This window comes from Nerophis ophidion, linkage group LG16, assembly GCF_033978795.1.
Source record: "Nerophis ophidion isolate RoL-2023_Sa linkage group LG16, RoL_Noph_v1.0, whole genome shotgun sequence".
Taxonomy (NCBI): domain Eukaryota; kingdom Metazoa; phylum Chordata; class Actinopteri; order Syngnathiformes; family Syngnathidae; genus Nerophis; species Nerophis ophidion.
This window is the reverse complement of record NC_084626.1, coordinates 15,867,861-15,889,505: the sequence shown is the minus strand read 5'-3', so window position 1 is coordinate 15,889,505 and position 21,645 is coordinate 15,867,861. Positions and strand designations below refer to the sequence as shown.

Genomic DNA, 21,645 nt, shown 5'->3' with positions numbered 1-21,645 from the left:
ATGGCTAAATCACTAGTTAATTATTTTCCTCATGGAAGTTATATAGCTCATGTATCACACTTAATATTGAATATATATAAAAAGGGTTTTCCAAAAGGACCATTTATAATCGAAATACAAAACTTCACACACGATTTTGAGCACAACAGAGCGCTCAGTGAACATCACTTCCGGGACCTGCAGCATCAGAGGGGGACATCTATCTTGGCCACAAACCATCTTTGACAGTCTTCGGCAGCATGGTTGAATCAGGTGAGCATAAAATGGAGTTTAACGTAATTAAATAGACCAATGTTTTTTAACATAGGAAAATAGTTCATTATAAACAACAGTTAAATGTTTGTTGTTATTAATTGCAATCAGATTTGATTTTATGAGGTTAAATTAAGCATTTCAGTTCTGGGCCAAGGCCAAGGCATTTAATTTTTTTTTTTTAAAGTTGCATGGAAGATTATAAGTAGCAGTGATTGTCACACACACACAAGGTGTGGTGAAATTATTCTCTGCATTTGACCCATCACCCTTGAACACTATGCAAGTAAACCTTTTCTTAATTTTAAACAAGACAGACTAGAGTTCTTCAAATTGTTTATACTTTTTCTCAAATACAAATATTTCAAGCTGATAAGCACTGTCGAGTAGGCATGTTACTGATATTGTTACATTAGTTCTTTATTTGAGAAGCTTCATGTCTGCATTGAGCCTAAATTTAACAGTTTTTGAAGGGTTTAGTTCTTTGTTTTATATCTGTGTCACTGACTTTTTTCATTTTTATGTGTGGATTTGTTAGGCGCATCAACACATGATATAGACATCGTGTCCAAAAGAAGAGCGAGACGTAATCCTGAGGCTGAAGCCACCGAGTTTATTTGATCTGGATGTGACAAGTCTTGTTTTAAGGCCCAGTGGATCAATGATTGGAAAGGTATGTCTTGTTATGTAACATATCAATGGTAACTGTACCAACATCTCATTTGGATCATTTCCTTACTGTCTAATTGAGGTTGTATTATATGGCTTTAATTACAAGTGTTTGGAATAACAGCGTTCCACGTCCCAAGAGCTAGCTTCTGTAGCCGAGGATCGGACCGCCAAGTGCCCTGCCTTCGGCTGCCGCCCAGCTCACAATGCACCCGACCTCTATGGCCCCTCGGAGTCTTGTTCATGAGTGGGGGAAGAGTGGATCGTGAGATCGACAGGCGGATCGGTGTGGGGTCTTCGGTAATGCGGACGTTGTATCGATCCGTTGTGGTGAAGAAGGAGCTGAGCCGGAAGGCAAAGCTCTCAATTTACCGGTCGATCTACGTTCCCATCCTCATCGATGGTCATGAGCTTTGGGTCATGACCGAAAGGATAAGATCACGGGTACAAGCAGCCGGAATGAGTTTCCTCCACCGGGTAGGGGTGCTCTCCCTTAGAGATAGGGTGAGAAGCTCTGCCATCCGGGAGGAACTCAAAGTAAAGCCGCTGCTCCTCCACATGGAGAGGAGCCAGATGAGGTGGTTCGGGCATCTGGTCAGGATGCCACCCGAACGCCTCCCTAGGGAGGTGTTTAGGGCACGTCCAACTGTAGGAGGCCACGGGGAAGACCCAGGACACGTTGGGAAGACTATGTCTCCCGGCTGGCCTGGGAACGCCTCGGGATCCCCCGGGAAGAGCTAGACGAAGTGGCTGGGGAGAGGGAAGTCTGGGCTTCCCTGCTTAGGCTGCTGCCACCGCGACCCCACCTCGGAAAAGCGGAAGATGATGGATGGATGGATGGATGGTATAACAGCGGTATATGAAAACGATGTTACTAATGCTGTTACTTTTACCGGTAACGAGTAATCTAATAACTTTTATGTACGCTACAACGCTGTTACGATGCATTTGATGTAATCTGGCATGCTACTTTTGATGTGATTGTATGTCAACAAGACAGCGTTAGAAGCACAAAAGGGTTAGTGCAGGTAATATCTTTTTACTAATGAAAGCAACCCCCGGAAGTAATTACGAACACGATATCAAATAGAAAGAGGCCTTATCCACACGCAAACAAAAACATTCAACAGAACTATCTTAACTGCCACTGCTAAGCTAAAAAATACAGCTGAACTATTCTGCTATGACTGGGCGCTGACGTCCCACATCACTTGGTAAAAGGCACAGCTTTTTAAAGGCACACACACACTCTGCTCTCATGAAATGTCTCTCAACTGCATATGCTAGATATTTAAAACTTTTCTTTTTCAAGTAACACATTAATTACAAACCCCGTTTCCATATGAGTTGGGAAATTGTTAGATGTAAATCCAAACGGAATAATTTTTTTTACAAATAATAATTAACTTAGAATTTCATGGCTGCAATACGTGCCGAAGTAGTTGGGAGAGGGCATGTTCACCACTGTGTTACATCACCTTTTCTTTTAACAACACTCAATAACCGTTTGGGAACTGAGGAAACTAATTGTTGAAGCTTGGAAGGTGGAATTCTTTCCCATTCTTGTTTTATGTAGAGCTTCAGTCGTTCAACAGTCCGGGGTCTCCTCTGTCGTATTTTACGCTTCATAATGCACCACACATTTTTGATAGGACTGCAGGCCGGCCAGGAAAGTACCTGCACTCTTTTTTTATGAAGCTGAACACGTGCTGAATGTGGCTTGGCATTGTCTTGCTGAAATAAGCAGGGGCGTACATGAAAAAGTCGGCGCTTAAATGGCAGCAAATGTTGTTCCAAACAGATGGGTAACTTACAGATGTGTAAGTTACCCATGCCTTGGGCACTAATGCACCCCCATACCATCACAGATGCTGGCTTTTCAACTTTGCGTCGATAACAGTCTGGATGGTTCGCTTCCCCTTTGGTCCGGATGAAACGGTGTCCAATATTTCCAAAAATAATTTGAAATGTGGGCTCGTTAGACCACAGAACACCTTTCCACTTTTCATCAGCCCATCTTAGATGATCTCGGGCCCAGAGAATCCGGCGGCGTTTCTGGATGTTGATAATTGGCTTTCGCTTTGCATAGTAGAGCTTTAACTTGCACTTACAGATATAGCAACAAACTGTATTTAGTGACAGTGGTTTTCTGAAGTGTTCCTGAGCCCATGTGGTGATATCCTTTAGAGATTGATGTCGGTTTTTGATACAGTGCCGTCTGAGGGATCGAAGGTCACGGTTATTCAATGTTAGTTTCCAGACATGCCGCTTACGTGGAGTGATTTCTCCGGATTCTCTGAACCTTTTGATGATATCATGGAGCGTAGATGTTGAAATCCCTAAATTTCTTGCAATTGCACTTTGAGAAACGTTGTTCTTAAACTGTTTGACTATTTGCTCACGCAGCTGTGGACAAAGGGGTGTACCTCGCCCCATCCTTTCCTGTGAAAGACTGAGCATTTTTTGGGAAGCTGTTTTTATACCCAATCATGGCACCCACCTGTTCCAAATTAGCCTTCACACCTGTGGGATGTCCCAAATAAGTGTTTGATGAGCATTTCTTAACTTTATCAGTATTTATTGCCACCTTTCCCAACTTGTTTGTTGCGTGTTGCTGGCATCAAATTCTAAAGTTAATGATTATTTGCACCAAAAAAATGTTTATCAGTTTGAACATCAAATATGTTGTCTTTGTAGCATATTCAACTGAATATGAGTTGAAAAGGATTTGCAAATCATTGTATTCTGTTTATATTTACATCTAACACAATTTCCCAACTCATATGGAAACGGGGTTTGTACTTAATTTAATAATTATTTACATTTATGAAAGAGTAATTCTGTTTGTAATTGAATTTTTAGTCAAGTAACGACTATTTTTATTGCTTTTTAAAACAGATATTCCAAACATTGTTAATTGATAAACTGTTTTATCAGGATATGGTGTATTTGCTCTTGCATCAATTTAAAATGGTTCTTTTGTGGTCGAGTACCGAGGGAAGTTCATCTCAAGACATGAGCGGGACAAGAGACAGAAACCCTCTATAAATATCTTTACTATTTATCTGGCATTATATGCTCATAATGTTAACAACAAAAAGTGCTGATAATGTTATAATTAATAAGTTCTAACATTATTTGTATGTGTTTTGTTGCAGACACCAACTGTTGATGTTCTATCTCAACATTCTCCAGATTCATGTGAGCGATAAACCGACTTCATTACTTGACTATTTTACTATCCATCCATCCATCCATTTTCTACTACCTGTCCCTTTTTTGGGTTGGCGGGGTGTGCTTGAGCCTATCTGAGCTGCATTCGGGCGGAAGGCGGAGTACACCCTGGACAAGTCGCCACCTCATTACACGGCCAACACAAATAGACAACATTTACACTCACATTCACACACTAGGGCCAATTTAGTGTTGCCAATCAACCTATCCCCAGGTGCATGTCTTTGGAGGTAAGATGAAGCCGGAGTACCCGGAGGGAACCCACGCAGTCACGGGGAGAACATGCAAACTCCACACAGAAAGATCACGAGCCCAGGATATAACTCAGGACTACTCAGGACCTTCGATTTGTGACGCACATGCACTAACCCCTGTTCCACCGTGCTGCCCTATATCTGCTAAAAACTTGACACAACCTATACTTCAAAAGACATTTAATCCTTTTAACCTCTCACAGATCAGTTTATATGACAACATTTTTTAAGCGTACATCCATGTTAGTCTGAGGAATTTATAACTCATGTTTAGCAAAACAGGAGATGTTACAGGTCAGCAACATGAATTCTATATGTGATCACTTGTCATGTACTCATATTGTTTGAACTAAAAAAGACTTCAGTGTGTTTCATATAAGGTCCTCATATTTTTCTGAACCACATTAGTGTGTGTTACAATGTTTAATTCAAAGCTTTAAAATGAGTGTTTCAATTCAGGTCCTCATATTTTCTGAACCACATTTTAGTGAATATTACATTCTTAAATAATAGTCTAAGAGCTAAAACGCTATAATAATCTTTACTGTTTATGTAGAATTATATGCTCAGAATATTATCAACCAAAAGTGGTTGTTAATGTTATAATTAATTAGTTCTGACATTATATTTTTGTGTTTTGTTGCAGACACCAACTGTTGGGGTTCTATCTCAACATTCTCCAGATTCAGATGTGAGTGATAAACCGATTTCATCCCTCCAACAGGTTATTACAAGTCTATTTTTACTATATCTGCTCTAAATGTGACCCAACCTATATTTTGAAAGACATTTATTAATTTTAATCTCTCACAGATCAGTTTATATGACAACATTTTCGTAAGGGTACATCCATGTTAGTCAGTAAGGAGTTTGGAACTCATGTTTAGCAAAACAGGAGATGTTACAAGTCAACAACATACATTCTACATGTGACCCCTCGTCATGTCCTTATATTGTTTGAACCAAGAAAGACTTAGGTGTGTTTCATATAAGGTCCTCATATTTTCTAAACCAGATTAGTGTGTGTTACAATGTTAATGTCCAAGCTTTAAAATGTGTGTCTCAATTCAGGTCCTCATATTTTCTGAACCAGATTTTAGTGTGTTTTATATTCTTAATTAATTGTCTAAGAGCTTAAACTCTGTAATAATCTTTACTATTTATCTGGCATTGTATGCTCAGAGTTTTATCAACAAAAAGTGCTGATAATGTTATAATTAATTAGTTCTGACATTATATTTTTGTGTTTTGTTGCAGAAACCAACTGTTGAGGTTCCATCTCAACATTCTCCAGATTCAGATGTGAGCCATTAACTGACTTCATCCCTCCAACAGGTTATTACATGTCTATTTTTACTATATCTGCTCTAAATTTGACCCAACCTATATTTTGAAAGACATTTATTTATTTTAATCTCTCACAGATCAGTTTATATGACAACTTTTTCGCAAGGGTACATCCATGTTAGTCAGTAGAAAGTTTAGAACTCATGTTTAGCAAAACAGGAGATGTTACAAGTCAACAACATAAATTCTACATGTGAGCACTCGTCATGTCCTTATATTGTTTGAAGCAAGAAAGACTTAGGTGTGTTTCATATAAGGTCCTCATATTTTCTGAACCAGAAAATGTGTGTTACAATGTTAATGTCAAAGCTTTAAAATGAGTGTCTCAATTCAGGTCCTCATATTTTCTGAACCAGATTTTTGTGTGTGTTACATTCTTAATGAATTGTCTAAGAGCTGAAACTCTGTAATAATCTTTACTATTTATCTGGCATTGTATGCTCAGATTTTTATCAACAAAAAGTGGTAAGAATGTTATAATTAATTAGTTATGACATTATATTTTTGTGTTTTGTTGCAGAAACCAACTGTTGAGGTTCTATCTCAACATTCTCTGGATTCAGATGACAGCCATAAACCGACTTCATCCCTCCAACAGGTTATTACATGTCTATTTTTACTATATCTGCTCTAAATTTGACCCAACCTATATTTTGAAAGACATTTATTAATTTTAATCTCTCACAGATCAGTTTATATGACAACATTTTCGTAAGGGTACATCCATGTTTGTCAGTAGGGAGTTTGGAACTCATGTTTAGCAAAACAGGAGATGTTACAAGTCAACAACATAAATTCTACATGTGAGCACTCGTCATGTCCTTATATTGTTTGAAGCAAGAAAGACTTAGGTGTGTTTCATATAAGGTCCTCATATTTTCTGAACCAGAAAATGTGTGTTACAATGTTAATGTCAAAGCTTTAAAATGAGTGTCTCAATTCAGGTCCTCATATTTTCTGAACCAGATTTTTGTGTGTGTTACATTCTTAATGAATTGTCTAAGAGCTGAAACTCTGTAATAATCTTTACTATTTATCTGGCATTGTATGCTCAGATTTTTATCAACAAAAAGTGGTAAGAATGTTATAATTAATTAGTTATGACATTATATTTTTGTGTTTTGTTGCAGAAACCAACTGTTGAGGTTCTATCTCAACATTCTCTGGATTCAGATGACAGCCATAAACCGACTTCATCCCTCCAACAGGTTATTACATGTCTATTTTTACTATATCTGCTCTAAATTTGACCCAACCTATATTTTGAAAGACATTTATTAATTTTAATCTCTCACAGATCAGTTTATATGACAACATTTTCGTAAGGGTACATCCATGTTTGTCAGTCGGGAGTTTGGAACTCATGTTTAGCAAAACAGGAGATGTTACAAGTCAACAACATAAATTCTACATGTGAGCACTCGTCATGTCCTCATATTGTTTGAACCAAGAAAGACCTAGGTGTGTTTCATATAAGGTCCTCATATTTTCTGAACCAGATTAGTGTGTGTTAAAACGTTAATGTCAAAGCTTTAAAATGAGTGTTTCAATTCAGAAAATGCAGTGCCTCTTGTTTACAGCCGGTTTCTGCAGCGCTGTTTTCATTGATCAAAGTATTTTTTCGGTGGTCGTGTTTTTGGTACATAACTTGTAAATAGTGCGCAAATAATAGGCTATATATATATAAATACATTCAAACCCCGTTTCCATATGAGTTGGGAAATTGTGTTAGATGTACATATAAACAGGATACAATGATTTGCAAAGAATTTTCAACCACAATTCTGTTGAATATGCTACAAAGACAACATATTTGATGTTAAAACTGCTAAACATTTTTTTTTGCAAAGAATTTAGGGATTTTACCATCTATGGTCCGTAAAATTATCAAAAGGTTCAGAGAATCTGGAGAAATCACTGCACGTAAGCGATGTACTGCATTAAAAACCGACATCAGTGTGTAAAAGATATCACCACATGGGCTCAGAAATACTTCAGAAAACCACTGTCAGTTACTACAGTTGGTCGCTACATCTGTAAATGCAAGTTAAAACTCTACTATGCAAAGCAAATGCCATTTATCAACAAGACAGAGGAACGCCGCGGGCTTCGCTGGGCCCGAGCTTATCTAAGATGGACTGATGCAAAGTGGAAAAGTGTTCTGTGGTCTGACGAGTCCACATTTCAAATTATATATGGAAATTGTGGACGTGGTGTTCTCCGGAACAAAGAGGAAAATAACCATCCGGCGCAAAGTTCAAAAGCCAGCATGTGTGATGGTATGGGGGTGCATTAGTGCCCAAGGCATGGGTAACTTACACATCTGAGAAGGCACCATTAATGCTGAATGGTCCATACAGGTTTTGGAGCAACATATGTTGTCATCCAAGCAACATTATCATGGACGCCCCTGCTTATTTCAGCAAAACAATGCCAAGCCACGTGTTACAACAGCGTGTCTTCGTAGTAAAAGAGTGCGCGTACTTTCCTGTCCCGCCTGCAGTCCAGACATGTCTCCCATCGAAAATGTGTAGCGCATTATGAAGCGTAAAACACGACAACTTAAGCTGTACATCAAGCAAGAATGGTAAAGAATTCTACTTTCAAAGCTTCAACAATTAGTTTCCTCAGTTCCCAAACGTTTATTGAGTGTTGTTAAAAGAAAATGTGATGTAACACAGTGGTGAACATGCCCTTTCCCAACTACTTTGGCACGTGTTGCAGCCATGAAATTCAAAGTTAATTATTATTTGCAAAAAAAAAAAAGTTTGAGTTTGAACATCAAATATGTTGTCTTTGTAATGCTTTCAATTGAATATGGGTTGAAAATGATTTGCAAATCATTGTATTCTGTTTATATTTACATCTAACACAATTTCCCAACTTTTATGGAAACGGGGTTTGTATATATATTAGGGCTGGGCAATGATTACAATTTTTAATCGAAGTTAACCGCACTATTTCTCTTATTAATCGCGATTAAATGCATTGTATACGCAAAGCCCAATAATGAATTCAAAAGTAGTGTGTAGTGCACCTTTATTGGAATATTCTCCCACATGAACAAAAGCGCCAAAACATTTGTTGTGCAAACACAATTTAAATCAGTCCTTGTTAAACAGTAGCAGTTAAATAGCATATTTGATGAAAATCAACTCCAAAAATGTAAATACAAACATTTAAGCTTATTGCCACTGCCAGGGTATTTAAGTTATCCTGTTTGTTATGGAAAATAAATATAATCTACATACAAATCTCTGAGCCACAATCATAACATCTGAACAGGCAATTTCTGAGGTAACAGCAGAAACATCTTTTTTAATCAGGGATCTTATGTTTAAAAAACTTATATTATAGGTAGTGGGCTGTTTTAGGGAATTTTTGATCAAATTATCCTTACTAGCAATATTAATAATGTTGTGTTTATTCTGCGTAGTGGACTTAAAATAATTATGACCATATCTGTTTGCTTGGTGCTTTGATAAACTGAACGCATCATATACATGGTACTATATTGTGATGTTATGAGCCTGGGAAAAAAAAGAACTACCCTACCCAGCATGCAACAGGAGTGACGAGCATGCGCGGTAGCCCGGTATAGGTTGTGTCGCCATGACGGCATCTTGTATGTTGTGATATGCACGCTCTGAAAGCAAACGTTAAGAACTCAGCCAACACTCCTCGTCTGCATTATTCATAAATAGACGGACAACACATATACTCCGCTGCTCCACAAAGCACAATATGTTAAATGTTTACTTTTACAGTTTTCTAATTCTTCCTTTCAGATTGACAGCAGGACAAACCGCTGGAAGTGGGTATGTCTCAAGCTTCTTCAACGTGGTCCACTCCAAAGCGAGGTAAATAAATAATCCACATTATTTACTAGAATATTATATTACGTTTTGCACCTTTTCAATGTGTTATAGTTATTATTCCTTCAGTAAGACATTGTATTTTGTCTCCTTTATGACAGCTGCAAAGGTGAAGAAGTGGAAGCAGTTGAATGACACATGTTGCATTTTATAACTGGCAACAAAGTACCAGGTAAAAAAGATTGTGAAGCCTCCCTCCACAAAGAACTAGTAGCTCTACAGGACAGAGATTCGCTTGCCATCAAGTACTACATCCATAACAGAATCATATTAAAAAAAGGAGAATTTTTTTTTTCCACATCTGCTGTGGTAGTTTGAGTATGTTACCAGCAATTAAAAAAGCAAGATAAAGAGCAAGCGTTTTGGATTTATTCCAGATAATTGTTAGCGACAAAATCCACAAAAACAATTCAGTTACACTTAATCGACAATTACATTTTTACCCATGTTTCTTTTAAACTCTTCTTGGTTTTAGATTACAGTAGCATGGGATTGGGATTTTTTTTAAATGACAACACATCAACTAAACCAACTCAGGTTGTTTTGTTAAGTCTCTGATGTCATTAGCCTCATATGTCACATGAACCTGAAATCTTTAACACTCTGTGATGTCATGGTTGTCATATTTCACAAACTTGAAATCTTAAACACTCTGTGACGTCATGGTCATCATATGTCACATAAACTTGAAATCTTAAACACTCTGTGATGTCATGGTCATCATATGTCACATGAACCTGAAATCTTAAACACTCGGTGACGTCATGGTCGTCATATGTCACATAAACTTGAAATCTTAAACACTCTGGTCTTCATTTGTCACCTAAACCTGACAAGTCCTCATATGTACCATAAAAATCAGGTTCAGAAAAAAACAAAAGAGTTGCAAAAATCTCAATAGACCACTGTGTTTCTAAAATTCTGGTTCACTAACCGTCTGATTCCCAGGCCTGTAGGACCATTGGAAAGGCATGTCCCCATATGTCACGTTTTTGTCATAAGTCCTCATATGTCACCCAAACACGTATGTGTGTGTGTGTGTGTGTGTGTGTGTGCGTGTGTGTGCGTGTGTGCATGGGTGTCGTGTGTGTTAACCACTGATGTGGACGCTGCCTAATTACACGCCTTCCACGCTTTCAGCATCATAATGACCACAATCAGACGCCTGAGCCTTCAATAAGTGTGTGTGTGTGTGTGTGTGTGTGTTGAAAGTTGCTTGAAAACTTCTCGATATCAAACCCTTTCATGAAGCCGCATGCTTGCTGATAGGACAAAATAATTTATTGATAAGAAATTGTTCCTATTTGATGTTTCTCAACATGCCCTCGTTGTGTTATTGCTAAACCCCCCCCCCCCTCCCCACCCCCACCTCCCTGCAGGTTTTCATGATGTATGTGTGTGTGTGTACTCTATCTACTCTGAGCTATGAGAGAACTTATGGAAGCCAAAATGGAGCCACGGCTGAGATTCAATATGTGTCAACAATAGAGGCAACCCTGCAGGGAAAAAAACGCTGATTTTGCGACATTTTGTGGATTTGATGTCATTAGATGGTGGATTTAGAGGCCTACTGAAACCCACTACTACTGACCACGCAGTCTTATAGTGTATATATCAATGATGAAATATTAACATTGCAACACATGCCAATACGGCCTTTTTAATTTACTAAATTACAATTTTCAATTTCCCGCGCGGTTTCTTGTTGAAAACGTCGCTGAATGATGACGCATGTTTGTGACGTCTCGGGTTGTAGTGGACATATTAGCCCAGCACCACTTAAGGCTAAAAGTCGTCTCTTTTCATCACATAATTACACAGTAATTTGTACATCTGTGTTGCATAATCTTTTGCAATTTGTTCAATTAATAATGGAGACTATAAAGAAGAAGGCTGTTGGTGGAAAGCGGTGGATTGCAGCTGCCGTTAGCACCGAAACACAGCCGGTGTTTCTTTGTTTGTTGTGAAGCTTTAACACAGAGCGGTCAAGCGAACATGTTTCCCTACGTCAACCAGCAAGTTTTTGGATGGGAAAATTGTGATATTAAGTCAGCTCTTACCGGAGACTTAAGTGGATAATGCGACCTCTTCCTGTTGCTGTCAAAAAGGCAGCTGTGATCTTGGCTCCTCTCAAAGACACTGGCGTTTACCGCAGCCCTCCGACTTTCAGGTATGACTTTATAATCTCACTAAAACACTATTAACACAATAAGCAGATAATGGATTTTCCAGAATTATCCTTGTAAATGTGTCTAATAACATCTGAATCGCTCACGCCTGGAGCCGTCGCCTTTTTTTTTTTTAAGTGCTTCACTCAAACTTTCCTCATCCACAAATCTTTCATCCTTGCTCAAATTAATGGGGAACTCGTCACTTTCTCATCGCGAATTGCACTTGCTGCTGGTGGCTATGATTGTAAACAATGTGAGGATGTGAGGAGCCCTACAACCGGTGACGTCACGCGCACATCGTCTGCTACTTCCGGTAAAGGCAAGGCTTTTTTATTAGCGACCAAAAGTTGCAAACTTTATCGTCGATGTTCTCTACTAAATCCTTTCAGCAAAAATATGGCAATATCGTTAAATGATCAAGTATGACACATAGAATGGACCTGCTATCCCCGTTTAAATAAGAAAATCACATTTCGATAGGCCTTTAGGAGTTGTTTCTACATCAGTGATTCTCAAACTGTGGGACGCGTATCCGCCGAAATACAAACATTCCAACGTGTTGGGTTCAAGGCTGCTAAAAGTCCAAGAAGCAGAGCAGGGCATCAATTGTTTTTTTGGTACTCTGGCTCCATCAAAAAAAATAATCACTTAGTTAAATATTAAAACAAAGTGTTACTGTTCAAACTGTGTGTAACAATACAGTGGCCAAAATACTAAAAATGTTTGTTTTATGTTTTAATCAATCAATCAATCAATCAATGTTCATTTATATAGCCCTACATCACTAGTGTCTCAAAGGGCTGATCAATACATAGGTGTATTATGCTACTTTATTTAAATTCTGGTCATTATGGTGGTACATGGGGAGCCAATTTTTTTCCGAGGTGGTACTTGGTGAAAAAAGTTTGAGAACCAGGGTTCTTCTACACCAGTGTTTTTCAACCACTGCCATGAGATACAGTCTGGTGCGCCGTTAGAGATGATCTAATTTCACCTATTTGGATTAAATATATTTTTTGCAAAGCAGTAATTACAGTTTTCAAATGATGTTTTTTTGTTGAGTGTCGGTGCTGTCGAGAGCTCGGCAGAGTAACTGTGTAATACTCTTCCATATCTGTAGGTGGCGGCTGGTTGCTAATGGCTTTGTAGATGTCGAAAACAGTGGGAGGCAGCGTGCAGGTAAAAAGGTGTCTAATGCTTGAACCAAAAATAAACAAAAGTTGAGTGTCACTAAGAAAAAGCATTGAATCTTAGGGAAGGCTATGTCTTGTTCCGCTGCCCGGATCATATTATGTTTAGGTTCTTGAGTCTTTTTGTATTATGTTCTGTCAGGGTTTGACTTCTTTAGTTCCTGGTTGCACTTCCTTGTTTGTTTTTTCACCATAGTTACGTATTAGTTTCACCTGCCACTTGTTCCGGACGCACACCTGTTTTGTAACTACTGTCTTGATTTAAGCCTGCCTCCTTTGTTCATTCTGTCTGGCTTCGTAGTTTGTGTTTCACACAACAAGTAACGATTTGTTCCCCAGTTCTGGACATGCTAGCTTCCGCGCTAGGCCTTGTTATTCCTCTTGCTCCCATGCTAGCTCTCTTGTTTTGTCTTTTGTGCCTTGAGCAAGTTTTCCTTTTTCGAAGTCTGTTTAATCCTTAAATAAATCATTTACTCTTACCTTCACGCTGTGTCCAAGCCCAACTGCATCCTTGGGTCTTTGGCGCAGTTGGGTGTTTCAACAGGACAATGACCCCAAACACATGTCAAAAGTGGTAAAGGAATGGCTTAGTCAGGTTCAAATGAAGGTTTTATAATGGCCTTCCCAAAGTCCTGACTTAAAAGTGTGGACAATGCTGAAGAAACCAGTCTATGTCAGAAAACCAAAAAATTTAGCTGAACTGCACCAATTTTGTCAAGAGGTGTGGTCAAAAATTCAACCAGCAGTTTGCCAGAAGATTGTGGATGGCTACCAAAAGTGTCTTATAACAGTGAAACTTGCCAAGGGACATGTAACCAAATATTAACATTGCTGTACGTATACTTTTGACCCAGCAGATTTGGTCACATTTTCAGTAGACCCACAATAAATCCATAAAAGAAATAAACTTCATGGACGTTTTTTGTGACCAAGTGTGTGCTCCAATCACTCTATAACAAAAAAAAGAATAGTTGTAGAAATAATTGGAAACTCAAGACAGCCATGACATGTTCTTTAAAGTGTATGTCAAATTTTGATCAAGACTGTATATTGATACATGGTTGGTTATGGTTTAAAGTCCATCCAACCATCTTCCATCCATTTCCTATGCTTATTCCCTTTTGGGGTCGCGGGGGGCGCTGGTGCCTATCTCAGCTACAATCGGGCGGAAGGCGGGGTACAACCTGGACAAGTCGCAACAGCATCACAGGGCCAACACAGATAGACAGACAACATTCACACTCACATTCACACACTAGGGCCAATTTAGTGGTGCATGTCTTTGGAAGTGGGAGGAAACCGGAGTACCCGGAGGGAACCCACACAGTCATGGGGAGAACATGCAAACTCCACACAGAAAGATCCCGAGCCCGGGATTGAGCCCGGGATTGAACCCAGGACTACTGAGGACCTTCGTATTGTGAGGCAGACGCACTAATCCCTGTTCCACCGTGCTGCCCTGTTTTAAAGTCATATCCGAGAATGCGACAATTACTTTTTACTGTCAACTGAATTTCGTTTTTTTTAAATGATTTCTGCTGGTGGTGTGCCTCTGGATTTTTTTCAACAAAAATAAATTTGCCTTGACTCAAGAAAGGTTAAAAACACTGCTCTACACATTATAACGCGTATTAGCTGCTTTAATTCTTTCAATAGGAGAATTAAATAAATAACCAGGAGTATTGTTTAGTCGCCGAGACAAATGAATGGTTAAACGTCCCCCCGCCCCCTCCAACGGAGCGGCGGTGATAAAGTAGGACACATCCTCTCCTCCCAGCGGAGCCGCGATAACATCCGCAGCCTCAGCGAGTGTCGCAGCAGTCAGAGACGGCGACACACTCGTCGTGAATGTGTGCAGTCATCATCAAGTATGGCTGACACAAAACAATACAAATCTTCAATGGATGACAGGAAGGAAGAAGTCGGAGGGTCATGAGCTGGTTAATTTAATGCATCACCGCAGATCATAACAGCTCCCAGATATTTTTGTAAATATTCCTTTAAAGGATATACCGTTACATATTAATTTATCTTCTCTTTCCTTTCAGATGATGGACCGTATGGAAAAACGAAGGATGTCTCTGGACCAGAACACAACATGGCGTCCAGGAGACACAGCATACCAGGCATGCATCACTTCCACACTCCTGTCTTCGGCTTTTGTCTAACACGTAACATAACACACTTCTTTAGCACACAACATAACATGACAAAGTAGTATATAGCAGAGGTGTGAACACGAGTCACATGACTTGGACTCGAGTCAGACTGGAGTCATGAATTTGATGACTTTAGACCCGACTTGACAAAATGTGAAAAGACTTGCGACTCGACTTAGACTTTAACATCTATGACTTGTGACTTGACTTGGACTTGAGCCTTTAGACTTGACATGACTTGCTACTTTCCCCCAAACCCAACGATTATAAAAGTTATTCAGGAGCGCTCCGTATCTTCCATCGTGTACAAGTGTGCGATGACATTGTGCGCGCTACCTGTCAGAACAACAGCCAATCAAATTACATTCACGTTATTTTCGTCACAGAGCATTCATCCAATCAAATTGCAGAAAAACCAACGAAGAAGAGCTCTTAAACAAAAGCGCCAGTGAGGAAAAATGATGCCAAAATAGTTTTGTTCGGGTATTAAAACAACGACTTGGTCAACAAATAACAAATTTCCGTATGCAAAACATGTGGTTGGAAGATTATAGATGGAGACGCAACAACTTCCAACTTCGTTCGACATTTGAAGATGCACAATGAAGGGTAAGTTTTGAATGTAAGCTAATGTTTATTGGCTGAGTAACGTAACTTTTATTGGCTGTATAGTTAAATCGTGAGGCTGTAAACTCACTGCTAACGTTAGAACCATAGACATCTTATAAGTAGACGCAGCATTGACCATTAGTGGCGCTGAGGAGACGAGACGCTTGGCCGCCATCTTGGAGTGGTGATCAACTCCACTCAGTGCAATTCATTTGGCAGGAGCTATGAACTGTCAGCGCATTTTATCTCACTGAATACCACTGATTTTCACGCGCTTTTTTGTCATACGTGTAACTACGATAAAGGACACATGTTTTGGCGTGTTCATAGTTTGCTTAACAGTAATAGAATATTCTTATATGCTATAAGTGACCAGACGTCCAAGATCAAAACTGGGAATAATAATCCCAGAGAAGGGGGAAAAAAACGGTCAGCTATTTTTAAGTTCAAGAAACAATATGATTAGGTTATATATACATGTGTATATCCTACATAAACAATGTATGAATATATTAGATATCTATATATCTTATGGACCAATAGACTTTATCTCTGTTGCTGCAACAGCTGAGGGTTTATTCTGTCTTGACACTTTGTATTGATATTTTGTATTTCATTCTTCCCCTAAACAATCTTGTTTACAATGATTGTTTTATATGTATTTTTCACGTACGTTGCTTTGGATAAAAGTGTCTGCCAAATACTTAAACGTATATAAAAGCCTGAAAGTCTTTATGTCAGCTAAAGCCACCAATCTGTTTCACTGGATTCAGAATAAAACCAAAGTCTGTTTTACCCAACAATGTTAGTATTTGAATATTGTTACTTGAAGACTTATTCCTGGTTACAATTATACTGTTAAGAGAGTATTGTCTTATGTTTTGCCTAAAATGATGAATGCATCATAATCAGTGTTGGCTGGTGAATTTTGTTTTAGGTGTGGCTGAAAGTTTGTAAACCAAATACCAGTAGAGGGGTCATCCTCCTCCAGAAGATTTCTTTGTGATTTTCACATACAAATATTGAAGATCTTCGCTCCTTCACAACTCTGTGATAATATTATTTTCACAAAATACTACCAATAGTATGTTAACGTTAAATCTTACTTGTGAAAAGTAATCACCCGATTCCTATTTTCAACAGTCCGCTCATTTGAGCAGTCAAACGCTGAACTCCAGCTCGGCATATTTGTTTTCTACCTCTCAACTGTCGGTTTAGGCTGCTCGCCAGCTCCTCATCACCACTTCAAGATGGTGGCCAAATTCCTCGCGTCACAGCAGCCAATGCTGGGTCTACTTATAATATGTCTATGGTTATAAGTCATTGCAGACACTATAATCTGTTGCGTCCACTGCAGCTAGCTAGCTTATTCATACTTTTTGTCAAGTGATTTTTTTTAAGCAGGGCTGCATGAGGTACCTACACATAATGTTACGTTCGTGAATGTATCACACACAGTAACGTAACGTTAGACGGCGGTCAGCATCACAACATATTTTAGCCACCTACAAAAAGACAAACATAGTCAAATAAAGGTCAGTTAAAATGTATACTATATTAAGAATATGTGTACAAATTCCATAGGGCCCTGACATCTAAAAAGTACAACTCTGTTCATTGTTATGTTCATGTATTTATGGTTTTCATGTGTACACACACTTTAAAACACATACGGTATGAGATGAGATCAATGAGATAATGTAAAAACAGGATGGAAACTGCTGTGGAACTAGTTCCAATGCAATTTGCCATCGAAATACAATGATAACACTTTTGTGCAAATAATTACAGTTGCACTTGTTTTTTCAAATGTGTTTATTCTTTAAAGGAATGAGTTACATGTTTAAAATAACTGGTTAATAGTGCTATTATGAAGTGCAATGTCAGCAATATTTTATTTTATAATAAATACATACAGCGTTTTAAAAACATACACAATCTGTGTAAATATAATAGTCTGTGGTTAAAATGACTTGAAATGACTCGAAACTCAAAATGCAGGACTTGGGACTTGACTTGAGACTTTTCAGTTTTGACTTGGACTTGACTTGAGACTTGGCTGTCTTGACTTGGGACTTGACTCGAGACTTGAGGGCAAAGACTTGAGACTTACTTGTGACTTGCAAAACAATGACTTGGTCCCACCTCTGGTATATAGACACAGCATATTACACATAGTAAGGCATTATAATACGAACCCGTTTCAATATGTAAATATAAACGGAATACAATGATTTGCAAATCATTTTCAACCCATATTCAGTTGAATATGCTACAAAGACAACATATTTGATGTTCAAACTGATAATTTTTTTTTTGTTTTGCAAATAATTCATTAACTTTAGAATTTGATGCCAGCAACACGTAACAAAAAAGTTGGGAAAAGTGGTAATAAATACTGATAAAGTTGAGGAATGCTCATCAAACACTTATATGGAACATCCCACAGGTGTGCAGACTAATTGGTAACAGTTGGGTGCCATGAATAGGTATAAAAGCAGCTTCCATCAAATGCTAAGTAATTCACAAACAAGGATGGGACGAGGGTCACCACTTTGTAAGCAAATTTCCGAACAGCTTTAGAACAACATTTCTCAACGAGCTATTGCAAGAAATTTAGGGATTTTACCATCTATGGCCCGTAAAATCATCAAAAAGTTCAGAGAATCTGGAGAAATCACTGCACGTAAGCGATGATATCACAGACTTTTGTTCCCTCAGGCGGTACTGCATCAAAAACCGACATCAGTGTGTAAAGGATATCACCACATGGGGTCAGGAACACTTCATAAAACCACTGTCAGTAACTACAGTTGGTCGCTACATCTGTAAGTGCAAGTTAAAACTGTACTATGCAAGGCAAAACCCGTTTATCAACAATATCCTGAAACGCCGCCGGCTTGGCTGTGCCCAAGCTCACCTAAGATGGACTGATGCAAAGTGGAAAGGTGTTTTGTGGCCTGACGAGTCCACATTTTCAAATTATATTTGGAAACAGAGGACGTGATGTCCTCCAGAACAAAGAGCAAAATAACTATTCGGATTCTTATAGGCGCAAAGTTCAAAAGCCAGCATCTGTGATGGTATGGGGGTGTATTAGTGCCCAAGGCATGGGTAACTTACACATCTGTGAAGGCACCATTAATGCTGAAAGGTACATACAGGTTTTGGAGCCACATATGTTGTCATCCAAGCAATGTTATCATGGGCGCCCCTGCTTATTTCAGCAAGACAAGTGTCGCAACAGTGTGGCTTTGTAAAAAAAGAGTGCGGGTACTTTCCTGGCCCGCCTGCAGTCCTGACCTGTCTCCCATCTAAAATTTGTGGCGCATTATGAAGTGTAAAATACGACAGCGGAGACCCCGGACTGTTGAACGACTGAAGCTCTACATAAAACAAGTATGGGAAAGAATTCCACTTTCAAAGCTTCAACAATTAGTTTCCTCAGTTCCCAAACGTTTATTGCGTGTTGTTAAAAGAAAAGGTGATGTAACACAGTGGTGAACATGCCCTTTCCCAACTACTTGGGCACGCGTTGCAGCCATGAAATTCTAATTATTATTTGCAAAAAAAAATAAAGTTTATGAGTTGGAACATCAAATATCTTGTCTTTGTTGTACATTCAACTGAATATGGTTTGAAAATAATTTGCAAATCATTGTATGCCGTTTATAGTTACATTTAACACAATTTCCCAACTCATATGGAAACGGGGTTTGTACACATCATACACAACATAACACGCTATAATACAAATTTTGAAATAGTATAATGCACATTGTAACACTCAATCTGATATATTATACACTTTTTACACAACACACTATTATACACGGCACAACATTTTATATACACGACACACATTACATTCACAACTTAACACACTTTAATACACATCATGACATATAATACACAACATTACACCATAATACACATGATGACATGTTGTACACAACCTAACACCCTATAATACATACCATGGTGTTTTAAACACAACATAACACACTTGAATACACAATATGACGCATCATACACGTGGTGACATACTATATTGCACATTTTGGAATGTTATACCCAAAATAACACAGTATAATACACCATGATACAATGTAATACAAAGTATAACCCACTATAACACATAATGACATGTTATACACAACATAACAAATTACATGACACAGTGTAATACACATGGTAACACATGATACTATGATACACACACCTGGAATGGCACATTATACACAACATAACACACTTATACACATTATGACGCATCATGATATAGTATCATACACATGATAGCATACTATATTACACATTTTGGAATGTTATACACAACATTACACACTATAACACAGTACAATACATATGGTAACACACTATAACACATGTTGGCATTTTGTACTCAACATAACACATTATAATACACATGGTAACACACTACACTATCAAACACACACTTGGAATGGCACATTATACACAACATAACATGCTATAAACACATCTTGAAATAGTATAATGAACATTGTAATTCACAATTTGACATATCATAAACATTTTACACAACATAACACACTAAAATACAAGTCACAACATTTTATACACGTAACACAACACAACACATTCACAACTTAACACACTTTAATACACATCATGGCATATTATACACACCATTACACCATAATACCCATTTATGACATGTTATACACAACGTAACACCCTATAATACATTTTATGGCATTTTACACATAACATAACACACTGTAATACACGTTATGAAGCATCATGATATAGTATCATACACATGGTAACACACACTTTTTAGAATGTTATACACAAATAACACACTATAACACATCATGATACAGTATAATACACATGGTAACACACTGTAACACATATTGACATGTTATACACAACATAACACATATGACACAGTATAATAAACATGGTAACACACTACACTATGATACACACACTTGTAATGGCACTTTATACACAACATAACACACTATAAATGACATTTGACATTTTATATACAATGTAACATATTATATTATGTGAATTATAGCGAGTTATATATATATATATATATATATATGTTTTGAGCAATCATGGTGGGTCCTTGGTTTATTGTAGTAAAATAAGAATACAAATATGTGCAGTTTTAATTACAATTTAGGTAACATTGATGTTTGTATAAGTGGTTAATATTTTCTTTTTATATTTCCATATTTCCGCCGTACTCGCAAAAGCTTCTGGAAGATTTCAACACACTTGGTGAATAGTTTGTACTTGTATAACGCTTTTTTACCCCTTTTAAAGGAGCCCAAAGCGCTTTGACAGTATTTCCACATTCACCCATTCACACACACATTCACACACTGACGGCGGGAGCTGCCATGCAAGGCGCTCACCAGGACCCATCAGGAGCAAGGGTGAAGTGTCTTGCCCAAGGACACAACGGACGTGACTAGGATGGTAGAAGGTGGGGATTGAACCAGTAACCCTCAGATTGCTGGCACAGCCACTCTACCAACTTCGTCACGCCGTCCCCTACCCCACTTGTGCGCATGTTGTGTCTCATGTGCTGCCAGTTTAAAACTCCCAACAGGTTCACCCCAATTTTTTGCAAATACAACATACAGAGTGAGTCATTAGTGTGTGTTTGTGTATGGATGTGCGTGCATGTGTGTGTGTGTGTTTGTTTGTGTGTGTGAGTGCGTGCATGCGTGTGTTTGTGTGTGTGAGAGACAGAGAACTGATCCTGAGTGTCGCCTGAGAGATTTAGCAAATCTACCAAATCTATCACAGCAAAGATCTATCTCACCTGTGCGTGCCTCTGCTTGTATGTGTGTGTGTGTGTGTTGGGGGTTGTTATCTCT

General features: G+C 38.4%; 1 protein-coding gene and 2 long non-coding RNA genes across 3 annotated transcripts in view; all 3 read left to right on the top strand.

Annotated features, from left to right (window-relative positions):
* Positions 1–21,645, top strand: part of LOC133535021 (glutamate receptor-interacting protein 2-like) — a 240,489-nt gene that overhangs the window by 139,196 nt on the left and 79,648 nt on the right. Inside the window, exon 2 of the mRNA XM_061874424.1 lies at positions 15,041–15,118. Coding sequence (XP_061730408.1) covers positions 15,041–15,118 — 78 coding nt within the window. The remainder of the gene's footprint in view (positions 1–15,040; positions 15,119–21,645) is intronic.
* On the top strand, positions 78–4,314 carry LOC133535652 (uncharacterized). The gene is made up of 3 exons (XR_009802277.1): positions 78–252; positions 791–925; positions 4,080–4,314. It is a non-coding gene; the product is annotated as an uncharacterized LOC133535652 (long non-coding RNA).
* LOC133535651 (uncharacterized) lies at positions 6,884–9,970 on the top strand. Its single transcript, XR_009802276.1, has 3 exons — positions 6,884–6,964; positions 9,545–9,616; positions 9,733–9,970. It is a non-coding gene; the product is annotated as an uncharacterized LOC133535651 (long non-coding RNA).